The 22,463-nt window shown below is 60.9% G+C and overlaps 2 protein-coding genes across 2 annotated transcripts in view; both read left to right on the top strand.

Annotated features, from left to right (window-relative positions):
* The first annotated feature begins 1,288 nt into the window (after window positions 1-1,288).
* AQP1 (aquaporin 1 (Colton blood group)) lies at window positions 1,289-14,492 on the top strand. Its single transcript, XM_005862944.2, has 4 exons — window positions 1,289-1,892; window positions 11,133-11,297; window positions 11,612-11,692; window positions 12,666-14,492. The coding sequence occupies exons 1-4, from the start codon at window positions 1,503-1,505 to the stop codon at window positions 12,843-12,845; spliced, it is 816 nt and encodes a 271-aa protein (XP_005863006.1). The 5' UTR covers window positions 1,289-1,502; the 3' UTR covers window positions 12,846-14,492.
* Window positions 14,493-15,191: 699 nt separating this feature from the next.
* GHRHR (growth hormone releasing hormone receptor) overlaps window positions 15,192-22,463 on the top strand; it is a 25,777-nt gene continuing 18,505 nt past the window's right edge. Inside the window, exons 1-3 of the mRNA XM_005862994.2 lie at window positions 15,192-15,198; window positions 18,516-18,665; window positions 19,131-19,156. Of these exons, the coding sequence (XP_005863056.1) occupies window positions 15,192-15,198; window positions 18,516-18,665; window positions 19,131-19,156 (183 nt within the window). The remainder of the gene's footprint in view (window positions 15,199-18,515; window positions 18,666-19,130; window positions 19,157-22,463) is intronic.

The raw sequence follows: 22,463 nt of genomic DNA, 5'->3' as shown, positions 1-22,463 counted from the left end.
ACACCAGCCTGACCCCTGGTGGCTCATTGCTGGGGCCGGGAAGGAGGGTGGCCAGGGGAGGGGCCTGCTGTCATCTCTGCAGATGGCCCCTGGACAGGCGGCACCAGACCCACACACTCACCCCTGCCCCGCCCCCGGTACCTGCAGAACTCGGGGAAGTCCTTCCCTCACTGGGCCTCAGTTTCCCACCTATAAAATGGGGACAAGCCACCACTCACACACAGGGTGGCGTGGGGCAGGCAGGAGGTGGTAGAGGCCAGGGTACAGGCTCTCTCCTGGGCCAGGCCTCAGGGCTTGGGCTCGGCCTGGCCCTCCTCCACACACTAAGGTGCAGCAGCTCAGTGCGTTGTCTGTTTCCTCCTCCCACCTCCCGCTCCTGGCACATCTTCCCCTTTTCGCTCTGGTCTCTGGGCCCAGTCGGATCTCCCCTCTTTCAGCCGGTCTCACCCCTGGGCATGCTCTTCGTCTCTCCTCTTTCTCCCTGGCCCGCGTCACTGTCTCTGCCTGGGGATCTCTCTCTTTCACTTCCATTCTTGTGATGACTCTACTTCCTTCTTAGTGTGTCTTCCTCTCTCTGCAGGGCTGTGTCCGCTCCCCTTCCCTCCCCGTCTGTCTGTCCTCCTTCCTCACTCTCCCCTCCTCCCCTTTCCCTCCCGGCTTCCAGTCTTGCCTCTGTCTCCGGTGGTTCTGCCCCTGAATTACTGCTGGGAATTGTCCCAGAAGCTTGAGGCCTCCCGGAGTGGGGGCACCCAGCCCCCTCACCTCGCTCGGGCCTGCCCTTGGCCCCAGAGCGGGGCTGGTCTGCAGACCAGCTCTCAGACTTCTGATGCCTTGGTGCGCCCTTGGCTGAGGCCTGGCGGTTTGCCTGGGGCTCTGGGACATCCCTGAGGTGACATCCAGTGGCCAGCCCGGGACTTGGGTGCAGGAGGCCCAGGCTGCCCCTCCGGATGCCTGGACACATGGATTCCAGACTAACGCCAGTCTGGGGTGGGATGGGGATGCCAGACCAGCAGAGTCACGGTGCCCGCCTCCAGGGAGGGCAATGTCCACCCTCCAGGTCCAGCCTGCTCAAACCCCCCCCCTTTCTGGAGTGCCTGGCTCTGCCCTTGGGCACCCCCTAAGCTTTGCACACAGGGCGGGGACACCTGGATTTCTGCAGCCCCCTGAGTGGGGCCCACTTGGAGGAATTTCCCAAAGCCTATTAGCAGTGGCAGCCTCCTCGGCTGGGCAGGGCGGAGGGCGGAGGGAGAGAGGCAGGGAGGGGTGAGAGGAGGAAGGGAAAAAAGTTGGCAGGCCAACAGCAGAGCTGTGTCTGCATCCATCGCCGAGAGGAGGCCCGTGCGGTGTGGGGCGGGCCAGGAGCAGGAGAGGCCTTCCTCCCTTTGTGCTCCCCCTCCTCTCCTCCCCCGGGGGCCCTATAAATAGGCCCAGCCCGGGCTGTGGCTCAGCCCTCAGAGGGAGTCAGGCACCAGGCAGCGGTCTCCAGCCAAGCCCCCGCCAGCATGGCCAGCGAGTTCAAGAAGAAGCTCTTCTGGAGGGCAGTGGTGGCCGAGTTCCTGGCCATGATCCTCTTCATCGTCATCAGCATCGGCTCTGCCCTGGGCTTCAACTTCCCGCTGAAGAACAACCAGACGTCAGGTGCGGCCCAGGACAATGTGAAGGTGTCCCTGGCCTTCGGGCTGAGCATCGCCACGATGGCCCAGAGCGTGGGCCACATCAGCGGCGCCCACCTCAACCCAGCGGTCACCCTGGGGCTGCTGCTCAGCTGCCAGATCAGCGTCCTCCGGGCCGTCCTGTACATCATCGCCCAGTGCGTGGGGGCCATCGTCGCCACCGCCATCCTCTCGGGTATCACCTCTTCCCTGCCCGGCAACTCCCTGGGCAGCAATGAGGTGAGTGGGGTGGGCTTTCGAGTGGTGCTGACATGGCCTCGGTCTCATCCTCCACCCATTGTGCAGATGGGGACACTGAGGAGCAGAGAGGACAAGAGGTGGCCGGAGATCACGCAGAGTTGGGGCTGGAACTCAGCTCCGCACGCAGCCCAGAGCCGGCTTCCTGCCGGGCACTGGGAAGCTGAGGCCCCGAGAATAACAGTCTTGCCAACGTCCCCTGAGGTCATCTATTGTGGGGACCGAGCCCTGGAGGCAGCTAGTGTTGGGCCAGCAGCTCCTCACCTCTCACCTGTAGGTTCTGGCCCCTCAGCCCTGCCTGTGCAGCCAGCTCCCTGCTCCTGCAGCCTGGACGCTGGGAAACTCAGCCCCTGTCCCCAGCCCCCCAAACCCAGGGGGTCTGCAGGGGTGTGGGCAGTGGGGCCCCTCCTGGGGGACCCACTGATCTCCAGGGAGCCCCACAGGTCCCCAGACAGACTGCCTTCAGGAAACCCCCTCCTGCTCCTCTGGCCCCAGGAATGGGAGAGGCTGGGGGCCGAGAAGCCTTCTGGGCTGTTGGCAGGTGGTTTTCCTGGATCGCAGGGCGGGACAGGCAGGGACCTCTTGCCTCGGGTCTGGGCTTCACTCTGTGGCTGGGCACTGGGAGGTGTGGCCTGGGTGTCTGTGTGTGTGGACGGGTGATACACGTGGATGGCGGCATGGGGCTGGAGTGAGCGTAAGCCGCGCGCTCCCGTGGGTGTCTGATTCTGCAAGCGTGTGTGTGTGTGAGCATGTTAGTGGGCTGTGTGAGCCTGGGTGGGGTGAGGGGGTCCCCGCCTGTGCCTACTGCTCCTGGCTTGAGTGGGGCGTGGGCTAGGGGCACTAATGATAAGCAGATGTTGGCAACTGGGTGGCAGCGGCTGAAAAGAATTCCTCGCGGGCGCTTAGCACAGCTAATTGGCCTTTGGCCGCTGCCGCCCGCTGCCTGTAGGTTCTGGCCCCTCAGCCCTGCCTGTGCAGCCAGCTCCCTGCTCCTGCAGCCTGGACGCTGGGAAACTCAGCCCCTGTCCCCAGCCCCCCAAACCCAGGGGGTCTGCAGGGGTGTGGGCAGTGGGGCCCCTCCTGGGGGACCCACTGATCTCCAGGGAGCCCCACAGGTCCCCAGACAGACTGCCTTCAGGAAACCCCCTCCTGCTCCTCTGGCCCCAGGAATGGGAGAGGCTGGGGGCCGAGAAGCCTTCTGGGCTGTTGGCAGGTGGTTTTCCTGGATCGCAGGGCGGGACAGGCAGGGACCTCTTGCCTCGGGTCTGGGCTTCACTCTGTGGCTGGGCACTGGGAGGTGTGGCCTGGGTGTCTGTGTGTGTGGACGGGCGATACACGTGGATGGCGGCATGGGGCTGGAGTGAGCGTAAGCCGCGCGCTCCCGTGGGTGTCTGATTCTGCAAGCGTGTGTGTGTGTGAGCATGTTAGTGGGCTGTGTGAGCCTGGGTGGGGTGAGGGGGTCCCCGCCTGTGCCTACTGCTCCTGGCTTGAGTGGGGCGTGGGCTAGGGGCACTAATGATAAGCAGATGTTGGCAACTGGGTGGCAGCGGCTGAAAAGAATTCCTCGCGCCCGCTTAGCACAGCTAATTGGCCTTTGGCCGCTGCCGCCCGCTGTCGCAGACCTGGGCTTTTCCAGACCCCGAGCCAAGTGCATTCTCAGGCCCCGCTTGGGCCACAGCAGGGGGGGCTTTGGCCCGAGAGGCTGACTGAGGCTTGAAAGATGTTGAGGAGCACCTGGGGGAGGGGGGGGTGCTCTCCCGGGGTGGGGAGAGGCCAAGGAGCAGAGAGGAGGAATTAGATCTTGTGCAGAGAGAGGAGGCTGGCTGGCCCGGGGCAGGGCGGGCGGGTGTGGGGACGGTGAGGGAGATGGCACTGGGTGGTGACCGGGACTGTCCTCGTGCTTCCCCGCCAATGTTCAGCCTCGGCGGGCGCGGTAGGATCTGTGCAGAGGGCAGTGCACAGCCCTGCCCTGGGGATTAGCGTTTGTGTCACAGTGACACCTCGCCCAGCCCTCGGGAGAGCCAGCGCTGCTCAGCCCAAGGTTAAAGATTAGCCGTGCAGCTGGAGTTTAGACTTTAGTCAGGAAGGCACGGCCGGGAGGGTGTAAGGGCCACGGCCCTCTGGCCTCAGCCTCTCCAGTGGGGGCAGAGCCAGGCCACCTCAGGGAGTGCCCTTCTGAGCAGGGGGTTCACACTGGAGCTCAGCCGGCGTGATGGGCTGGGGGAGTGGTCCCCTGAGGGGAGGAGTCATGTCCCCAGGTTTTCCCCGGCCCCTCCTGACCCTCCCTCTCCAGGGACAGGCTCTCCAGGGACAGGCGGGACAGGCCTCTGCTGGGGAGCTTGGTCCCTCCGCCGCAGTGTGCCAGGCAGGTGCCATCCGACCTGGCCACACCCTGCTCCAGTGTCTCGTCCCCTTTCTGGGCTCCACTTTCCAGAGTCACCCTAATACCTGGGCTGGGCAGGCGGTAGGCAGCTGTAGGAGGAGGAAGGGGCGGCCTCACTGGGGGGCCTGCCCTGGGCTGGGGGGCAGTCCTATCTGCTGCGAACTTGCTGTGTTTCCTTGGCGCCCAGGGCCCTGAGGCTGCACGAGGGCACCTAGGTGTCTGATAGCTCTTGCCACGCCCGCGCTTCCCGCAAGCTCGCTGTGGGCTGGCGGTTATCACCCTGCCCAGGGCTGGGGGAGGCCCCAGGGGCCGAGCTGGACATGCGTGTGCTGAGCATTGTGGTGGGGCCCAGGCACTGCCCCGTCCACCCGCCAAGGGGGCCCGTCAGACACTGGACCTGGGATCCGACGGGACCGGGTGTGTGTGTGGGGGGGTTGGGGGGGGTGGCCTCAAGACCTCAAGAGGCACAGAGACCAGTTTACAAAGCTGGTAGTTTACTCTTTCCTCCAGACCCTGCGGGGGGTGGGGGGGATCCCCTTGGGCCCTGGGCCCCACCCAAACCCAAGCCTGGGTGGAGCCAGTCATTGGCATGGAGATTTCCAAGGAAAATAGGGGGAAAAGTGGCAGGAAGTGGTTGGGGTGAGTCAGGGGATGTCCCCCGGGGACATGGCCCAGAGAACTTTCTCCCCACTGAGTCAGGGCTCAGGGTACGCCCTGGAGGGACCACGGGCCTGTCCAGCCTGCAGGACTCCCGGCCCCTCTCGGCTGGTTCTAAGGATCAAACTCCAGTTTTGGCCAAGGTGAGAGGCTCGGGGGCGGGGGGTGGTGCCCCGCCCGCTCCTGCCAGAGCTCAGCCACTGTTACCCGGTGTGACTCCACGCAAAGGCCTTGCCCCTTGCCCGATGGCCCTGGGCCCCGTCTGAGAAATGGGCACATAGCAGGGCGTGGCTGGGCTCTGGATGTAGAAGGTGCTGTCCTGAGCACTCCGGCCCCTTTGACTCTCCCCTCGGCTCTCACCTCGGCCGCCTGCGCTCAGGGCCAGGGCTGCTGCAGGCTGGTGCGGGCTGAGTCAGCTGCCTCCCTGCCCCGGGGAAGCCCACAGTCTGGGCGAGATAAGCCGCGTGCACAGCTGCCCGTGATATGAGGCAGGAGGCAGGTGTGATAAGAGGTGTCAGGGTGGCCAGGGAACTTCTGACCTACCGGGGAGGGGAGGGCCAGGCAGGCTTCAGGGAGGAGGTGCCATATGAGCCTCAATGAGGAGACCCCGCTAGGGAAGGGCTTTCAGCATAGGCGAGGGGTCAGGGAGAGGTCATGGCCTGGGAGTTGTGGGTGGTGGCCGGACTGGGGTCATGGCAGGAGGGTGGGCTCTGGAGGATGGTGAGGGCTCAGGATCTGACTGGGCCCTAGAGGGGATAGGATTCCTGGCCATCCCAGAGCCTGCGATGTCAGCCCCTTAGGGGGCTCAGGCAGAGCACAAACTCCCCTCTTTGGGGGTCTTTCTTAGCCCTGCCGATTCAGGGCCTGACTGCCTTTGCCTGCTGCATCCGAGGCTGGACCTCAGCCCTAAACCTGCCTCTTCTCCGGTTTCCCGGGCCTCAGTTTCCCCAACCACAGAGTGAGAGGCCCCCGTGCCACCACCTCTTCCAGAGTTGGGGACCACTCCTGCCTCCTCCAGAGCCGGCGGTGGGCTGGGTAAAGGGAGGCCAGAATTTCCCAAGGACCCTGTCCGCCAGGCCTGCGCAGGGGCTGGGCGGGGCCGGCTGGCTGGTGGTGCCACAGCTGGGCCCTGTAATTACTGTTTCCAGCCCGGCCCCGATGAGGGGGAGGCAGAGAGCAGGCCTGCGGTGGAGACTTCCCTCCCCACGGACCTCTGGGGCTGCTTACCCCTCCGAGCCTCTCAGTGGCCCCGCTGGCCCCTGGTTGCCCGCCCGACTCCTGCCCAGACCAGGCTCGTGGGGAAACCTGCATCGGAAGGGGTGCGGCTCTGAGACGGCGCCTCGGTCCGAGGGGACGCACCTTGCCCTGCCTCCGCAGACCACAGCCCCCCTCTCCCACCTTGCAGGCCTCCCCTACCTGAGCTCCGACCCAGACAGTGCACCCCGCTTTCTCTAGGGCCCCACCCAGCGGGTGTCCTTCAGCATCCGACCAGGGGCTCTCCCCAGGCAGCGCACATGTGCCCCTGCCTGCCCCTGGGCATAGGAAGCCCCGTTTCTTACAGGCAGAGCCTCCCGGGGGTCCTGGTCCCCATCCTCTGGAAGAGCCAGTGGCCGGGCTGAGCCCACACACCGGTGGGTGTGGCGGGAAATGTCAGGGCCAGGGTCCCCTCGGCGGGGCCTCTCCCAGGGCCCAGAGGGGCTCCTCGCCCACAGTGCTGCCCAGTGGGGTGAGCACAGCCGAGGCTCAACCCACCTCAGGAGATGGTGGAAGAGGCCGGAAATGAGCAGTTCCTTCGCGTGCCTGAAACCCACCGGCAGGAAGCTGTCCGCTCAGTACGGAGGATTTTGTTTTAATTGCAAGAGGCTGTCTCACAGCCAGTGAGCGCCTGTCATCAGGGCCCTGTAAGGAGGCTCTGCCCGGCAGCCGGCTGCGGGGCACCTGGCCTGCGGGCACAGCAGGGCGGGCAGAGGTCCTGTGACGGGCTCTGCACCAGAGGGTGGCCCTGGGTCTTGGAGGCGGGGGTCCACGTCGGGAAGGGAGGGTTCCTGGAGCATCCGAGCCAAGGCCCCCGTTTTCCTAAGTGGACACGCTTAGCTGCACCAACACACACACTCACATACACACACACGCACACCCCCCCACATGCACACACACACACACATACACACACACTCACCCCCCCACACACATGCACACCCCCACACACACACACTCACACACATGCGCACACACTCACACCCCCCACATGCACACACACGTACACACACACTCACACACGCACACACTCACACATATACACACACTCACACATATGCACGCACTCACACACATACACACACACACTCTCACTGGTACATGGCACAGGGGGCACATGCACGTGGGTGTGGGGCAATTCTCAAGTCTGGGTGTCTCCACTCAGGCCTTGGGACCCAGAGGGTGGGGCGGGGGCTCCTCAATGGAGCCTCTTCCTCTCCCGCCGCAGGGCAGGGGCTGCCGGGAGGGAGGGAGGGAGTGAGGGAGGCAGGAGGAAGCCATTGCTTTGTGTATTGTTTCTTGTCAGGAAGATGGAATGGCTTCTGCGAGTAAATAAAGGGCCTTCTGAGACCTGCTCTCCCTCACTCGAGGGGCCTCCTTCCCGTCTCCTCCCCACTCCCAGCCAGCAGGGGCGCCTTTGTGTGGGTGTGCGACACACAGGGACACACACGGCACCCCCCCCCCCCAGCCATGCCCCCCAGCATGGCCGTCCAGGGCCACATGCTACACGGAGCCCGCCTCAGTGAGCCGGGACCGGGCGGTGGGGGTGCTCGGAGTCGGTGGCACCCACCGGCCAATGCACAGCAGGTGTGTCTGAATGTTCCGCGTGGGCTGGAAAAGTGTATATTCTCAAATTTGGGGGTGCAGGGTTGACATATTCTCCTTAAATCAAGCACATGCACACACGGATGCCCATGGAGGGGTACACGGGGCCCTGTGAGGCCCCCAGTGTGAGTGCTGTGCCTTGGGGGCAGCCTCGCTGTCTCCCGTCCCCTGCTCTTCTAGGGAAGATGCTCAGAGCCTCAGCAGGCCTGGCTTGGAGCCTCCAGGTGTGGGGTGCCAGCGCCCAGGCCAAGTAGGGGGCCCGGGCCTCGGAAGTTACCTTGGTCAGCTTGCCCACGGGCAGGAGAAAGAGTTTGAGGCTTATTGCCTGGAGAGGTCAGCCCTGTGTCACTCCGGTGCCAGGACACACCGGCAGCTAAAGAACCATCTCCTGCCGGCTCCTCAGTCCAAACTGGGAGCAGCCCGGTCCCTTGGCCTGGCCTGTGGCAGCCAGCGCCTTGGCCTGTGCGTGTGGGAGGCACAGACCCGGGGCAAGGATCCTGGCTGTGTTGCCTCCTCCCTGAACCTCAGCTTCCCCACCCACCGTCACACAGGGCCCTTGCACTGGCCGCCCGCAAGGCCCACGGAAGCTGACGACTGGCCAGTGGTCCCCCAGCTGGAAAGCAAATAAACCTTCCTTGGGGGCCAGAGAGCTTCCCGGATCCGCTGCCTCCGGGAGGGGGCAGTTCTAGATAATTAGCATCCTCACCACTTACGTAAACCACACAGTGAGTGTCCCCTCCAAGGGCTGGGCAGGGAGCTGGGAAACCTCCTGCCCTGCCCTCACTGAGCTCTCAGCCGGGGGGTGGGGGGTGAGTACCCCCATAGGAGGCAGGAGATTCGGGCAGTCCAGTGAGGGCCGGGAGGGGTAACCACAGGAGCTGATCCTGGCCAGGGACCTGGGAAGGCTTCTTGGAGCTGGGGCTGAGGGGTGGGGGGGGTCTGAATGTGCGTGAGAGTCGGCTGCGGTGGGCTTGGTATGCACACTCGCATCTTTCGGGGCTTCGCATGGGAGGCGTGGGTTATTCTGTTATTTACACTCGCATGCACAAAACCGTTACTTTCCTTGGCGGCCTTCATCAGTGAACTATCAGCCCTGGGCTGGGCAAAAGGGCCTGGGGATGTGCAAACATGTATTTTTCTCCATAACAAGTGACCACAACTGGGATTGGCTGTATTTTTAATTGTTTCCAATTTAATGGGTTGTAAATAGTAACATATGTTTAGAACTTTTACCCGCTCTTTCCTGGACATCAAGTTCCAACAGACCTTTCACTACCCCTTCCAGTTCTGAATCATCAAGTTTTTCCGGATGTCAGTCACACCAGGGCAATGGCAGTCCAAGGAGAGGTGGTCAGTAGACAGTGAAGCAATCAGGGGAGGCTTCCTGGTGGTGGTGGTGGTACTCGGTTTTGGGAGAGGAAGATCATCAACCCATGTGGCTCTGGCAGTCAGGTTCTGAGGGGTCTGGGCAGTCAGGAAGGGACATCCTGGAGATCCCAGGGCAGGCGGCTCATTCCTGTGGACTCAGAGGGCAGGGCATGGCACCAGTCACTGCTCACTTCGCATGAAAAGTGGTGCCTCTGAGGAGAGCAGGGGCTGGGATGCTCAGACCTGGTGAAGAACCAGGGGAGGAGATGAGCTCATCCAGGCCACATCTGTGAGAGCGGTGGGTGTGGATGGGGGAGTATGAGGCAGGAGCCACTTAGAGCAAGGGCTCCATTAATCAGCGTGGAAGGGCTGGTTTCAGGCCTCCGGCCAGCTAGCAATTAGGCCGACCCTGGAGAGCGGAGGAGAGGCAGGAGGGGGAGGAGCCTGAGCGTCCTGGGCGCTCAGACACCGAGGGTAGTGGCAGGTGTGAGTGTGATGGGCATCGGTACAAGTGGCCCTGCCTCACCAGCCTGGCATCCATGGAGCCTGTTTCAGCACCAGGCAGGCCTCCCTCCTGTCTCCACACCCCTGCACAGCAGGGCCCTTCCCTCCTGCCTGTCCCAGGCCTGGGACAAGAGGAAAAAGAACCAGAATAAAGCCACAACTCTCCTGATCCAAATACCTCGGGACAGGCCCCCTGGCCTTGGATCTAGGTTATAGATGGGGAAACTGAGGACCAGAGAGGCCAGGCCATGGTCACGGCGTCAGCGAGTCGGGGAGCACAGAGGGCTGGCTGAGCCGGGCTGCAGCGAGGGGCAGGGATGTGAGTCACTTTCCCTGTGACCCAGGGCTGCAGACAAAGGCGGGAAGAGAATTGTTCTCGTGAGACGCCCTCACTGTGAGGCTGAGAAAACTTCTGGAGGGAGGAGAAGCGCCCTCCACCTAGGATTCTGCAAAGTGCCCGACTACCTTGGAGACACCTCCTACCCTCAGGACGGAACTTCAAGTTTAGGCTTCGTTGGACACACCAGCCCTGCCTGGGAGAAGGCAGCCTATGTGGCCACATCTGGGCATCTTTGTAGGTGGGCCTGTGCGGATGTGGCCCAGCCCCTCTGTGTGGGCACCTGGTCCTGAGACCCGCCCCCTGGGGGCAGGGCAGGGGCTCCTGGGGAAGGGTCTCCCTGGTGCAGCCGCAGGGGGCGGGCTCCAGTGACCTCACAGCAGCTCCCATTCCCTTCCTTTTCCATGAGTCATGTTACTAAAAGCGGCCCGGGGGCAAGTGACAGCTAGATGTGGTGGTGGTGTGTGTGTGTGGGGGGGGTGCCTATGTGGCCAGAGAGAGGGAGGGGGCTGGACCAGGAGGGAGAGGGAGGGGCAGGCAGGGAAGGCACGGCCAAGAAGTGGGAGAGAGTCTCTGGATCAGGGGAGACAGACAGAGGTGCGGAAGGAGACAGGCACGAAGGAGAGAGGCACAGAGGGAGCTGGGCCGGCTGAGGAGGACGCTCCCAGCTTTGGGAGTTTTAGATGCAGCCAGGGATGGGGTAGAATGTTCTAGACTTTTGGGTAAAAAGCAATGTCTCCCGCTGGGCCCTCCCACCCGTTTGCTTCCTCCTATGACTGTTGCTGAGTGTCCCTTACCATCTCCTCCCATGCCTGGGCCTCGCCTCTGGCCTATGGCCTTGGTCCCAGTAGACCAAGGATGCAGACGCCCCCCCTCACCCCAGACCTCCCTGGCCTCTGGGCAGGTACCAGGGCCCAGCTGGTGCTTCCTCAACAGGAGTGAGAGGGACAAGGCCTGGTACCCACTACCAGCTGTGTGTGCTTGAGGAGGGCCCAGCCCCCCTGGGCCACGCCAGGGGTGATGTGGTGGGCTCTCAGGGCACGGAGGGTCTGGCCCCGAGACACAGTCCCCACCTGCCCTGCTCACGGAACCCCGCTGTCCCTGTCCCCTACAGCTGGCCTCCGGCGTGAACGCGGGCCAGGGCCTGGGCATCGAGATCATCGCCACCCTGCAGCTGGTGCTGTGCGTGCTGGCCACCACCGACCGGAGGCGCCGTGACCTGGGGGGCTCAGCCCCCCTTGCCATAGGCCTCTCTGTGGCCTTGGGACACCTGCTGGCGGTGAGTGGGGGCCTTCCCTGTGGGGTGGGGTGGAGAGGGCAGGCCAGGCAGGGGCTGTCGGGGTGCCCTGTCATGGGCAGTGGAAGGAACCCAGACTGGGCTCATTCTGTGGCGCTATCAGTGGGGGAGGGAGGGGGAAGGAAGGGGGATGGTAGGGAGGCAGGTTCTGCCCAGGAGAGGAAAGGGCAGGGGCCTCCTGACCATCTTTCTGGTGCTGATTGCCACCTGTCTGTCTTTTCTCTGTCATTTTCTTCCTCTCCCCTTGTCTGTTTCTCTGTCTTCCCTCCCTCTGCCCACGTCCTTCCCCTTCACAGATCGACTACACGGGCTGCAGCATTAACCCTGCCCGGTCCTTCGGCTCGTCGGTGATCAGTAACAACTTCAAGGACCACTGGGTAAGGGCTGAGGGCTGGCCGTGGAGGTGGGGGAGAGGCTTTGGTGCCTGTGGAAGTCCGACCCCACCCTGTGGCATCTTCTCCCAGCGCAGAGGCTCTGGGAGGAGCCAGGGCTGAGGGGACCAGGACACAGAGCTGAGATGGAGAGCCCGTGGGGCCAGGCCTGGAACAGCGAGGGCTGGGGTCCCCTCCCAGCTCAGCCAGCAGCACGGCCGAGAGTCAGGCCTGAGTCCTGGCTCTGCCACTTTCCAACTGAGCATGACCTGGGCAGGCTGCTGGCCTCTCCAAGCCTACTTCCTGAGCTGTGAAGCTGGGGTGCGGCGGCACCCCCTACCCCCAAGGGGGGACAACTGGCCTCACTGCCTGCAAGCTGAGCTCAGCATGGGGTCGGTGCTCCATGGATTTAGCTGTTCTTACTGTTGGTGTGCTTTAAAAAAATATGTTTTTATTGATTTTTAGAGAGAGAAGAAGGGAGAGGGAGAGAGAGATAGAAACAGTGATGAGAGAGAAACATTGATTGGCTGCCTCCTGCATGCCCCCTACTGGGGATGGAGCTCATAACCCAGGTATGTGCCCTGACCGGGAATCGATCCATGACTTCCTGGTCCATACGTCAATGCTCAACCACCGAGCCACACCGGCCGGGCACGTTGGTGTTTCTGTTCCAGGCCAGCCTTTACCCAACTACCCTCTGTGACCCTCTGCAACTGGGCGGGGCAGTGGCCACCCTCAGAAAGGGGCTGAGCTGGACCACACGGAGGCCGGGGGGTGCCCACTACCACTGTTTGGGCTCGGGCCAGATGTGGGGGGCACTGGAATCAGGATGTTGGGGTGCAGCACTGACACAGGTGGGAGAGAACCCCTCAGTGGGTGGTGGGGCGGGGATCTCAGGGACAGCATCCCAGGCGCGGGGCCTGTCTGTAGCGCCCAAAGGCTGGCCCGGCGCCCTCTGAGCATGCCTGCTCTCTCCTAGGTATTCTGGGTGGGGCCGTTCATCGGGGCCGCGCTCGCTGTGCTCATCTACGACTTCATCCTGGCCCCGCGCAGCAGCGACCTCACAGACCGCATGAAGGTGTGCACCAGCGGCCAGGTGGAGGAGTACGACCTGGATGGCGAAGACATCCACTCCAGGGTGGAGATGAAGCCCAAGTAGAGGGCCTGGCCCCGCGCACTCACATGGGGACCGGGGCAGGGGCGGGCGGAGGGAGGGGCGGGTGAAACCCATATTGTAGACACTCTGACGAGCTGGCCAAAGTTTCTTGCCAAAGACCCGCGGGACTTGCATGGCCAAGCCTGATTTGGGCTGTTTCTAGCACTTTCTTCCTCTTTCTCTCTTTCCTGGCCTTGGGGCTTCCTGGAGACCAAGACTCCCCACTCGTCCACTCCCTTGAAGTCACAGAGGAGGTGAAAGAGAGGGACCCACCCTCAGAGTGTGACACAAGGTGTGCCAGAAAGCCCCTCACCCCAAGACAGCTCACCAGCTCACCTGCCGCACGTGCCTGGGCCCCGCCGTCATCGTTTTTTGTGCCTTTGGGTGTGGCCTTCTCCTGTCACTTGCACTTTGCCCCCAAGGGTGTTTTGCAGGGAAAGAGACCCCAGGAGGGGCGGGTTAGGAGCAAGCGGTGACCAGCTTTGCCCGTGCACTTTGCCTTGCTTCCAGGGACAGAGAGAGCTCCGTGGCCCGAGGTCCCTCTCTGGGGTTCTGTGAGTGTAGACACGCTGTGGGCTCCGGAAGATGTTGTCTGCATCAGCGTCTTCCACTCGCGCTGGGTCCTTTCCCTCAGCACAGATGCAGCAAGGACGCATGCGTGTTTCCAAGCAGCGCGCAGCAGCCAGTCCAGCTGCTGCAACCAGACAGGGCCTGCTGCTGCCCTGTGAAGGGCATTTAGAGGTCAAGGAGGAACACCCACGTTTCCTCGCTGAGTTTTAGTTGGTCTTGTCCACCTATCACTGCACCATCTTGACCATTATTTGGTTCTCCGCTTCCTCCTGCCAGAGGAGGCACAGGTCACTGTTACACAAGGGTGTGTTTCCGAAAGGACAGTTTGGGGACAGATGTGGCTCAGCCCACGGCAGCAGATACCCTTGCTGATCGTGAGGGGCGAGGAGAGGCTTGCCCCTGGTGCTGAGCTCCTGGCTGGAGGCGTTCAGGGCGCTGGGTGACCTGCACAGGCTCCCGTGTGACCCAGGCCCCAGCCTTCCCTCCTCACTTACCTGGAGGGAGAGTCGGCCTTGACCTGATGAAGGACCTACGGCTGCAGCCCAAGTACATACAGTTCAGAGCACAGGGTCTGTTTCAGGGGTCCATCTACACAGTCCACTCAATTCCACCAGGGCCAGAGCAGGTCCCCCAGGTGCCCATAGCTGCGATGGTGACAAAACTGAGACCCCATACCCAGGTATCTAGAAGCAGGAGGCCTTCACAGTCCCCAAGCCCATCTGCACACTCTTTCCCATCCCCTAGCAGGGACTTCCAGCCCACCTTACTGATAAGGAAACTGAGGCCCAAGGTCCCACAGCTAGGTCATGATTTGCCCAGGCCTGTCAGCCAAGGCCATGTCTCTGGCTACTACCTGGCCCATGAGACTGGCCCCTCTCACCCCCAGCTTCTCAGTTTCGGCCTGGGCAGGGGCCAGGGGGCTGAGGGTTGTGCTGGAGGGGAGAAGGGGGCAGACCCACCCCCCTGCCTGTCCTTGCTGCTGTTCACCAGGCCCTGCTTCTGCCTGCTCTGCATATGTCTCTTGGGAATTGGAATTTCATTGTATGTTAAGAAAATAAAGGAAAATGACTTCTAATGTCATCCAGGCTTCCTGCGGCTTTCTTTCATCACCGGGTTTCCACAAAACCCCTGGTCTCAGGGGTAGACAGAACCCCAGCCTGAGGGACACAGGGCCCTGCCCCTGATAGGGCCTGTTTTTTATTCTAGCACATGGAGGGGTGGGGAGCAGCAGGACTGAAGTGTGACAGCCCCATTAGCCTCTCTGCCCTCCTCCTAGCAGGACCCAGGGAGCACCAGGGACTGCCCAGGTGTCCCTCCTTGTTCCTTCACTCATATTTCTGACCCTACCCACCCCTTTGCTGGGTACTGGGGCCCAAGGCTCGCTCAGTCCCCTGGGGGAGGCAGACCCACGTAGCCGAGCTGAGCGGGGTGAGCACCAGGCACAGGCAATGACCTGCAGAAGCTCAGAGGGAGACAGCTCAGGCCCAGAGCTCTCTGGGCACCTCCATCCCAAATCATGAGCCACATCCACTGGGAATGGGCATTTTCCCTGGAGGGTCTGTGGCTTTGGTCAGTAAAGAGAGATCAGAGTGGACTGGCCTCTGCCTGGAGGGGACCAGGAGCTGGGAAAGGACCTCTCTCTCTGGCCCTTTTCCTGTCCCCGTGCAGCCCAAGGCCAGCGTGGGCTGAAAAAGGCCCTGTGCCCCACCCCAGGCCTCTTGAACTGACAAAATCCCTCCCCACTCATGGCTCCCCCTGCAGTGCAGGGGTCATGGCAGGATGGCAGGTATGCGTGTCCTCATTCAACATGGGGCTGGTGGGCTCAAAGAGGGACACATGGACGTCTGTGGATGCTCAAAGCAGCCATTTGCCACTTGGCCCCAAGGGCCACGGCGCCTTTGGGGGAATTGGTAGATGCCTTCTCAGTCCCCACTATGTGCCCCGGCCACGCCCACCTCAACCCCTGTTCTTCCTGGACCAGCCCTGGCCACTCCAGGGCAGAACCTTTCTTATTGATGGCTTAGTTATAACTTCTAGAATCCTAGTGCTATGAGGGCACTTACTATTTGTAAGAAACTTCCCTGGGACCTCACATACAGTCTTCCTAATCTTTATAACATCCTTGCAAGGTAGAGATGGCCACCCCCATTTACAGAGGATACTGAGGCCCCTGAAGATGAAATGCTTTGCCCAAGGTCTCACAAAAGGCTGCTGCCAGAATTGGGATTTGAACCTGCCCTCTCTGGCTTCAACAATGGGGCTCTTTCCACTCTGTGGTGCTCACCTGTTTTATCATGACCTCTATCAGGGCCAGCAGGGCAGCCAGGCTTCCTCTGCCTGAAAGGTGTGAAGAGGGAAGAGGAAGGGAAAAGACCACCTGGCTGGAGGGGATTCTAGCCCCAGGAGAAGCACTGCATTCTGGGGCCAGCTGGACACAGACTCTGCTTGAGACACACTGGCACCACCTGGCCCCAGGCTGCTCCTCTGGCACTGGCATCATCACAGCCTCCCCAGTGCCCTCTAGTCCTGACTGATGCTCTATCTGGAAGGAAAATGTCTGCCAAACCTGCTCATCCAGAGGTTGTCCTTTCCCACCAGAGTACATGGGAAAGGGAGGGGCAATGCTGCACACTGAGGAATAATAGTGCACTATGAAGGGGCCTCAGAAACCATGCAGGCCTGGGAGCAAGAGCTTTGTGGCCAGGCGATCCCAGACCCCCTGTCATCTTCCAGCCTGTGGGTTCAGTGCTTCAGGTACCCCAGCTCTCACGGGTCATGCCTGACTCCACTCTGCTCATGTTCTGTCCAGCCCAGCACAGAGGAGCGGTTTTGGGGGAATAACTAGAACTGGCATGGGGCTTCTGGAGCAACCAGAGCCCTTGTCAGTTTTGTTCATCAAATTTTAATGGAGAGAGTAAATTTCCTGGAAGATTCCATGACTCAACCTTTGTCCCCCAGCTGCCAAGCATTTGGGACACTGCACACATGAGGTGCTTTGGTGGGGGGGGGTACCTAGCACCCCATCCACTGGGTCTCTGCTGAGACCAGACAGCAGGTTCCTTCCCCATTGGACTCCCCTATGGTCCCAAGATGTACACACAGAGGTGGCTCAGCTGGTCCAGAAGGCCATGCCCTCTGCACTTGGCTCAGCAGGAAGCAGTATGTCATCCAGCAGTTACTCAATCCTAGAATAGTTGTCTCTCCATTAAACTCACAAGAGCAAAACATTGCACTTCCACAATTGCCCCACCTGCTCCGAGGCCTCCGAGGAAACTGGCCCAGATCGCATGATTTTCCAAAGCCCTTTAGAGGGAGATCCAGCCAGAGCCCTGTGATCACTCACTTTCAGATCAACCCGAAGTTGCTTTTCAGATGCACATATACATGACCTCAAGCCTTGGGTCAGTCAGTCCTGGGTTTCTAAGCATCCAGGAATCCATATTTCCCTTCCTCCTCCAGGATCAAGGGGATTCCTCCCTCCAGGCCCTGGAGAGGTGCTGAGGGGTCCATGGGAGAAGAATGGACCTTTGAAGCTACCTGCACTGGGGTCAGTCAACTGGACAGACATAGACGCCATCCAGCCTCAGTGGTCCCGATCCCAGCCTCTTCCTTTATCTCAAAAGCTATGTGGGCTCAAAGAGGGACCCATGGACGTCTGTGGATGGCTCAACGCAGCCATTTGCCACTTGGTCCCTGGGGCCACACCGCCTTTCGGGGGATTGGTAGATGCCGGGAGGGTTCTCTTCCTTTCGGGGTTCCAGGCTGGTCCTCAGTACCCTTGGAGCTAAAGCTGGGAGCTGGTCTGGAAAAGCACTGGAGGGCCTAGTGCCAGGGCCCCCGCCCTTGGTGTGGCCGGCCACGTGCAGGCCCATTAGGGTTTTTCCATCACTCCCGTAGCTCACACCTTCACTGGTCAGGAGCCTCTCAAGAAGGAGGACAGTGATTAATGTTTTATGGAGGAGCTGCTGGGCATGACACCTTGTTTGCTTTAGGTTTAGAATACAATGAGGGCGATGAATGGAATTTGCTGAGAGATGAGGGCCAGCGCAGGGCCACTGTTGGGGGCTGAGGACCCACAGGCAGTGATGTTCCCTGTCCTGACAGCTGAAAAGGGGGCGATTCTGGATGTGGGAAGGCAGGCGAGGCCCGTGCTGGCAGGACCTTCCCCTCAGCTCTCAAGAGCTGGTTCCCACCAGTGCCGCCGGCCCTGGGGTGCAGAGGCCACCGGTGAAGGGCACCCAGAAATGAATGCGCTCGTTCCGCCAGGCGACTCTACCTCATTCCAACAAAATCCCATTCTCTGCATCCAGGGTTTTGCTTATTTGTCTGTTCTTTCCAGTGTATTGATGGGGAACGAGCTGAGGGCTTAACTGACCTTCAGCCCTACGGGTCGGCGCGGCCTCACCGGGTCCTTAAACATTAAATACTTCCATTTGGTGGGAGCTCCTCAAGTGGCCCCCCTGCGGTAGTCTCCCTGGCCACTTTGGTTCTTCTCTAGCCTCTGGTCACCTCTGGGCCTCTCCACGGCCCAGTACTTGAGGGGTCAACCCTGTCATCAGCAGGGGGCCCTGGGGACCCTGGCCAGCACTGTCCTGCGGGGGAGTTCTGGTGGACTGGGGCCATTGACACGCCTGGCTGTTCTGTATTTTGCATATCACCTCTGGGTGGGCACCAAAGCTTCCAATTCCTGTACAGTGGGGCCTTGACTTACGAGTGTCCCGACTAACGAGTTTTTTGAGATATCAGCTGTCTCTCGGCCGATTTTTTGCATTGAGTTGATAGAGTAATTTGAGTTAACGAGCTCCTTAATGAGCTCGGTCTCAGAATGAATTAAACTCGTAAGTCAAGGCCCCACTGTATATAGGAGAGATGTCCATCTGGTTAGATCCAAGTTAGTAAAAGTGTGAAAAAGTGTGAAGCTCATTTTTTGTCTGTATCACATCACTGCCCGAAGCTGGTTTTGGAGGCAGCATCACCCAGAGTCCCAGGCACAGGCCCTTTAATTTCAACAGGCCCCTGGCGCGTGCCCCGTGCAAGCACACACCTGCGACTCTGAAATAAGTACACGTGACTCTCTGATCTGACACCTGTGCTTCCACCCAGGTCTGGGTCTCAGCAGCGAAGACCGGGACACGCAGAGGTGCCTGGTCCTCCGCACACCTGTTCCTCTTTGTCTCCTGCCTGCTCTCCTCTCTGCTTCTCTGCAGACTCGGGGAGGCGTCTGCTCCACGCCCAGGATTCCTGGGCCCCAAGGTGAGAATGGCAGTTAAACTGTGTGAAGTTCCAGGTGTCGCTGATGCCCCTGGATCGTGACTGTGGCTCCTTCCATCTGAGACGAACTCCAAGAATTTCCACGGCTGGCGGTGACTTCCCGGGCTGGGAGGAGCAGTGGCATCTGCCTCCAGGAATGTGGGGCCTAGAGACACCAAGCCCAGGAATGCCTCCACGGGGCCCACACCTTCAGTTCCAGAAAATTCTGAGGGCTCCCGGTTCCCTGCCCATTTCTCTCTTTCTCCCTAAGTGTAAAGCCATCCCAGGCCGCCCTCAGGTAGTTTTTTTTGAGTGAAAATCCTAGAGAGTTGGATTTGAAATGGAGCTTAGCAGCCTGGGGCTTTTAGCAACAGGTGTGATTCATGTGCCTGGCCACGGCCTGAGTGCATGGGCTCAGGTAAGGCACCTGGGCTTGGGTGAGTCACCTGCCCTCTGTGGTCCTCGCAGAGCAAGAGCCCAGCTCCGGTGATGAGGTAAGTTTGAAAACCACGTCACTCTCTGGGAGACTAACCATAGTAAAGGCCCTGACAAGTCCTGCAGTAAAACCCCTCACTTTATAAGCCAGGGCTCACCACACTTCTTTGTCCACAGAACTCTTTCGGAAGTGACTCGTACTGCTGTGTCAGAGCACTGCTCTCTACAGAACATGGCCTGTAAACGGTGGCCTGGGCGTGGTCTCAGGGGGCCCCTGAGCTCTCAGATTCCCGGTTTAAAACCCAGGTGGCTTGCTTTCTCTCCTGAGGGCAGTTGGAGGAAGAAGGCCTGAGAGAAGTTCTGAGTTCAGAGTGAGGGTGCAGGGGGTGTGGGGGCAAGGGAGGCAGCTAGTGTGTGCACATGTGTGTGTGAGAGAGACGGAGGGGGGGAGTGGGGGAGCGTGGCGGGGAGAGATAGAAATAGCCAGTTTTTAAGAGAAACCAAGAGATTACAAAGGTTGGGAGATACAAACAGAGAGAGGGAGCGGGAGGGGTGGGGTGGGGAGGCCCTTCCTCCGCACAGTGACTTCCTCTGGGCCCATCACTGATTAACCCCCCTCCTGCTCTGTCCTGACACCCCGGGAGCTTGTCCGGGAGCCAGCGGCAGGTGCCTGGTACGTCCGGAGAAGGCCCCCAGAGAGGAGCCTCGGTGAATCATTGACTGGCTTCCATTGTGTGGGAAGCAGCTGGGGCTGGCGTCCCCGCCAAGCTCCTGGGCTGTGGGCAAAGGTGGCGCAGGCCGGGGCTGAGCCGAGCCCAGCAGGTGCTCCTCCGGAGCCTCCAGAGCCAGGGCCACCGAGGTGGTCAGGACGGCCCTGCACACTGGGCTCTCTCGCCGCCGGAGCCGTGGGAGTGGAATGAGCACTGGGCTGGGCGTTCTCGGCTGGTCTCTGCCACCGACTGACTGTGGCACCTGGACGGGCCCCTTGTGCTCTCTGCACCTCATCTCTGGTGGCCTTTTACTGGGGCCATTCCTTGTCACCCTGGGGCAGCCCTAACCCGTCCCTGCAAAGGTCTCGACAGTCTCCAGAACTGCCCTGGGCACAGTAAGTGTCCAAGGCATGATGGCCAGGCTCCTGCTCTGACCACAGGCCTCTCAGCTGCCCGCCCTGCAACCTCACCTGTTACAGGGGGAGAGAAACGTTCGCTGAACAAGAGAAGAGAGCAAGGGAGTGTCCAGGGGACCCAGGTCTGGCAGGCTGGACCCCACGGATGGCCAGGGCCACTGTTTCCCCACATCCTACCTGGAGGGAACACGGGGTGGGCAGGGAGGTGGGGCAGGAGGTGCTGCTGAGGAGGCAGCTGGGTGCTCTGAGCAGACTCTTGGGCTTGGGCTCCCGGCTGGGGTCAGAGAGAGGCTGAGCCCCCGAGTGGTCAGTGAAGGGGCAACTTGCCACTTGCAATGCTTCTGCCACGTGTGGCCTGGGCAGGACTCCGTCTGTCCTGCTCTGCTTGATTCTCGTACACTAGCTGAGAGTCAGGGATTCCCTCCTCCATCCACCCGGGAAATTTATTGAGCTCCTACTGGGTGTCAAACACTGTTCTGGGTGCTGGGTTTTGAAAAAAAACAAAAACAGACAAGGCTGACATTTCATAGCCGGAGAAACTATGAATCTGAGATTTGGGCAACCGATGCAAAATTCCACAGCGAGGAAGGGTGGAGCAGGGGTCAGAGCCGCGGTCCAGCCCCCCACTCCCCCTTGCTCCTGCCGGTTGGTGGATAGGCAGTGGGTGCATTAGACCAGCTGCCTCCCTAGGACGGAGGGTACGTCCTCTCCCAGGTCTGCCATCTCCTCTCTAAATTCCTTCCGTTGACTTTGAGGGGCCTGCCAAGCAGTGGGGAATGGCTCCTGGGGGCAACAACAGAAATTCAGATTTTAAATGGGGACAGCTACCGATTTTTGAGCAAGTTCTATGCACCTATGCACCGGGCCCTGCAGCGTCCAGGGGGAGCCCCGGGAGTTCCTGAGCAGGGGAGGGGGGAGCAGAGCACTCCTGAACTCCACTTGCCCTGAGCCCCTCCCGGCTCCCAGGACCTCTGCCCTCGGGTTATCAGGGGAAGCAGCTGAGGCTTTGCACAAACAGTCGGGGCAGGCAGGGACACGGGACAGATGGTTTATAAATAAGGGGGCCGGGAGGGGCTGCGCTGGTGTGGGTGGGGAGGGTGAGCTGCAGGAGAGGCCAGGAGGAGGCCTCCGCAGCGGGGTGTGGCCTCCCAGCCCCGCCCTGCCCTCAGCTCCCCCTCCCACCCCAGGGGCAGACCCCTCAGATCAGAACTGAGTGCCAGCCCGGGCTCAGAGCCCTCCCAGAGGGGCAGGGTGGCTTCCTCCACGAGCCTCCCAGTGTGCCCACAAAGGCAGTGTCTTCAACGTGGGGTGCCAGGGGAGACACGGGTGGGCAGGTGGGTAGGTAGATGGGAGGGGGGCGGGAAAGCCGGGATCCAGAGGGGAAGGGAGAGGAGGTCCTCTGGGGGAGGGAGCAGGTGCGGGACATCTGTATCTCACAAGGAACAAAGGGGCAGCTTCCTTCCTACATTCCTTCCAGTTTTCTATCGCGTTAAAAAATAACACGCGTGTACAACAATGCATGTCGCGTATAGAGTGGCTGAGACCCTGGGCTCTGAAAGCAGACTGCGCGGGTGAGAATCCAGGGCCCAATTCTCCAACGAAGCAGGGGCGCCTCCGTTTCCTCACCTGTAGAGTGGGGACCCCCTCCTAGAGCTGTTGCGAGGATTGAACGCGGCTCCTGGATGCAGTGTCATATGACAGGGCCCGACGCATAGTAAGAACTGTATTACCATTAATGACGATAGAGGTAAACTGTGAGGTTTAATAGTATCGTCAACACCCATGAGCCCATCACTCACCCCGAGAACTACAACCTTTCCAGCAACCTGCGTCGATTCCCTGAGCCCTAGAGGCGTCCACTGTCCTGAGTGTTGTGTTTGCAGTTTCTTGGCTTAAAAAAGGAAGGCTTGTTTCCTGCCTGTATACACACCTAACCAACCTGCTGGTTACTGTCCCTCCTGTGAACTTGATAAAAGTGGTGGCTATTGTAGATGGTTTTCTGGGATGGTCCCCCCTCTTCCGCTCCTGAGATTCACCCACGTGAACCTGGCCTGTGGCAGGAGGCCATTTGCTGTGGGGACCTGCCACCTCTGGTTTCCCTCCGGCCCTTTTGGCCCCCTCCTGACCACTGGCCACATGCAGCCAGCGAGAGCTCCATGCCATGCAGATCCCTCCCACCCACCGCCTGGGAGCCTCCGGGACTCCCCCCAGCCCTCCTCAGCCCCCTGCCCTGGCGCTGT

The sequence above is a fragment of the Myotis brandtii genome, unplaced genomic scaffold (genome assembly GCF_000412655.1).
Source record: "Myotis brandtii unplaced genomic scaffold, ASM41265v1 scaffold17, whole genome shotgun sequence".
Lineage (NCBI taxonomy): Eukaryota > Metazoa > Chordata > Mammalia > Chiroptera > Vespertilionidae > Myotis > Myotis brandtii.
The sequence above is the reverse complement of the archived record's forward strand: the minus strand, read 5'-3'. Positions and strand labels throughout refer to the sequence as shown.

Coding starts and splice junctions, on each gene's coding strand:
- AQP1 (XM_005862944.2), top strand. CDS start 1,503: ATGGCCAGCGAGTTCAAGAAGAAGCTCTTCTGGAGGGCAGTGGTGGCC. Junction 11,298..11,611: donor CCTTGGGACACCTGCTGGCG/GTGAGTGGGGGC, acceptor TCCCCTTCACAG/ATCGACTACACGGGCTGCAG. Junction 11,693..12,665: donor ACAACTTCAAGGACCACTGG/GTAAGGGCTGAG, acceptor GCTCTCTCCTAG/GTATTCTGGGTGGGGCCGTT.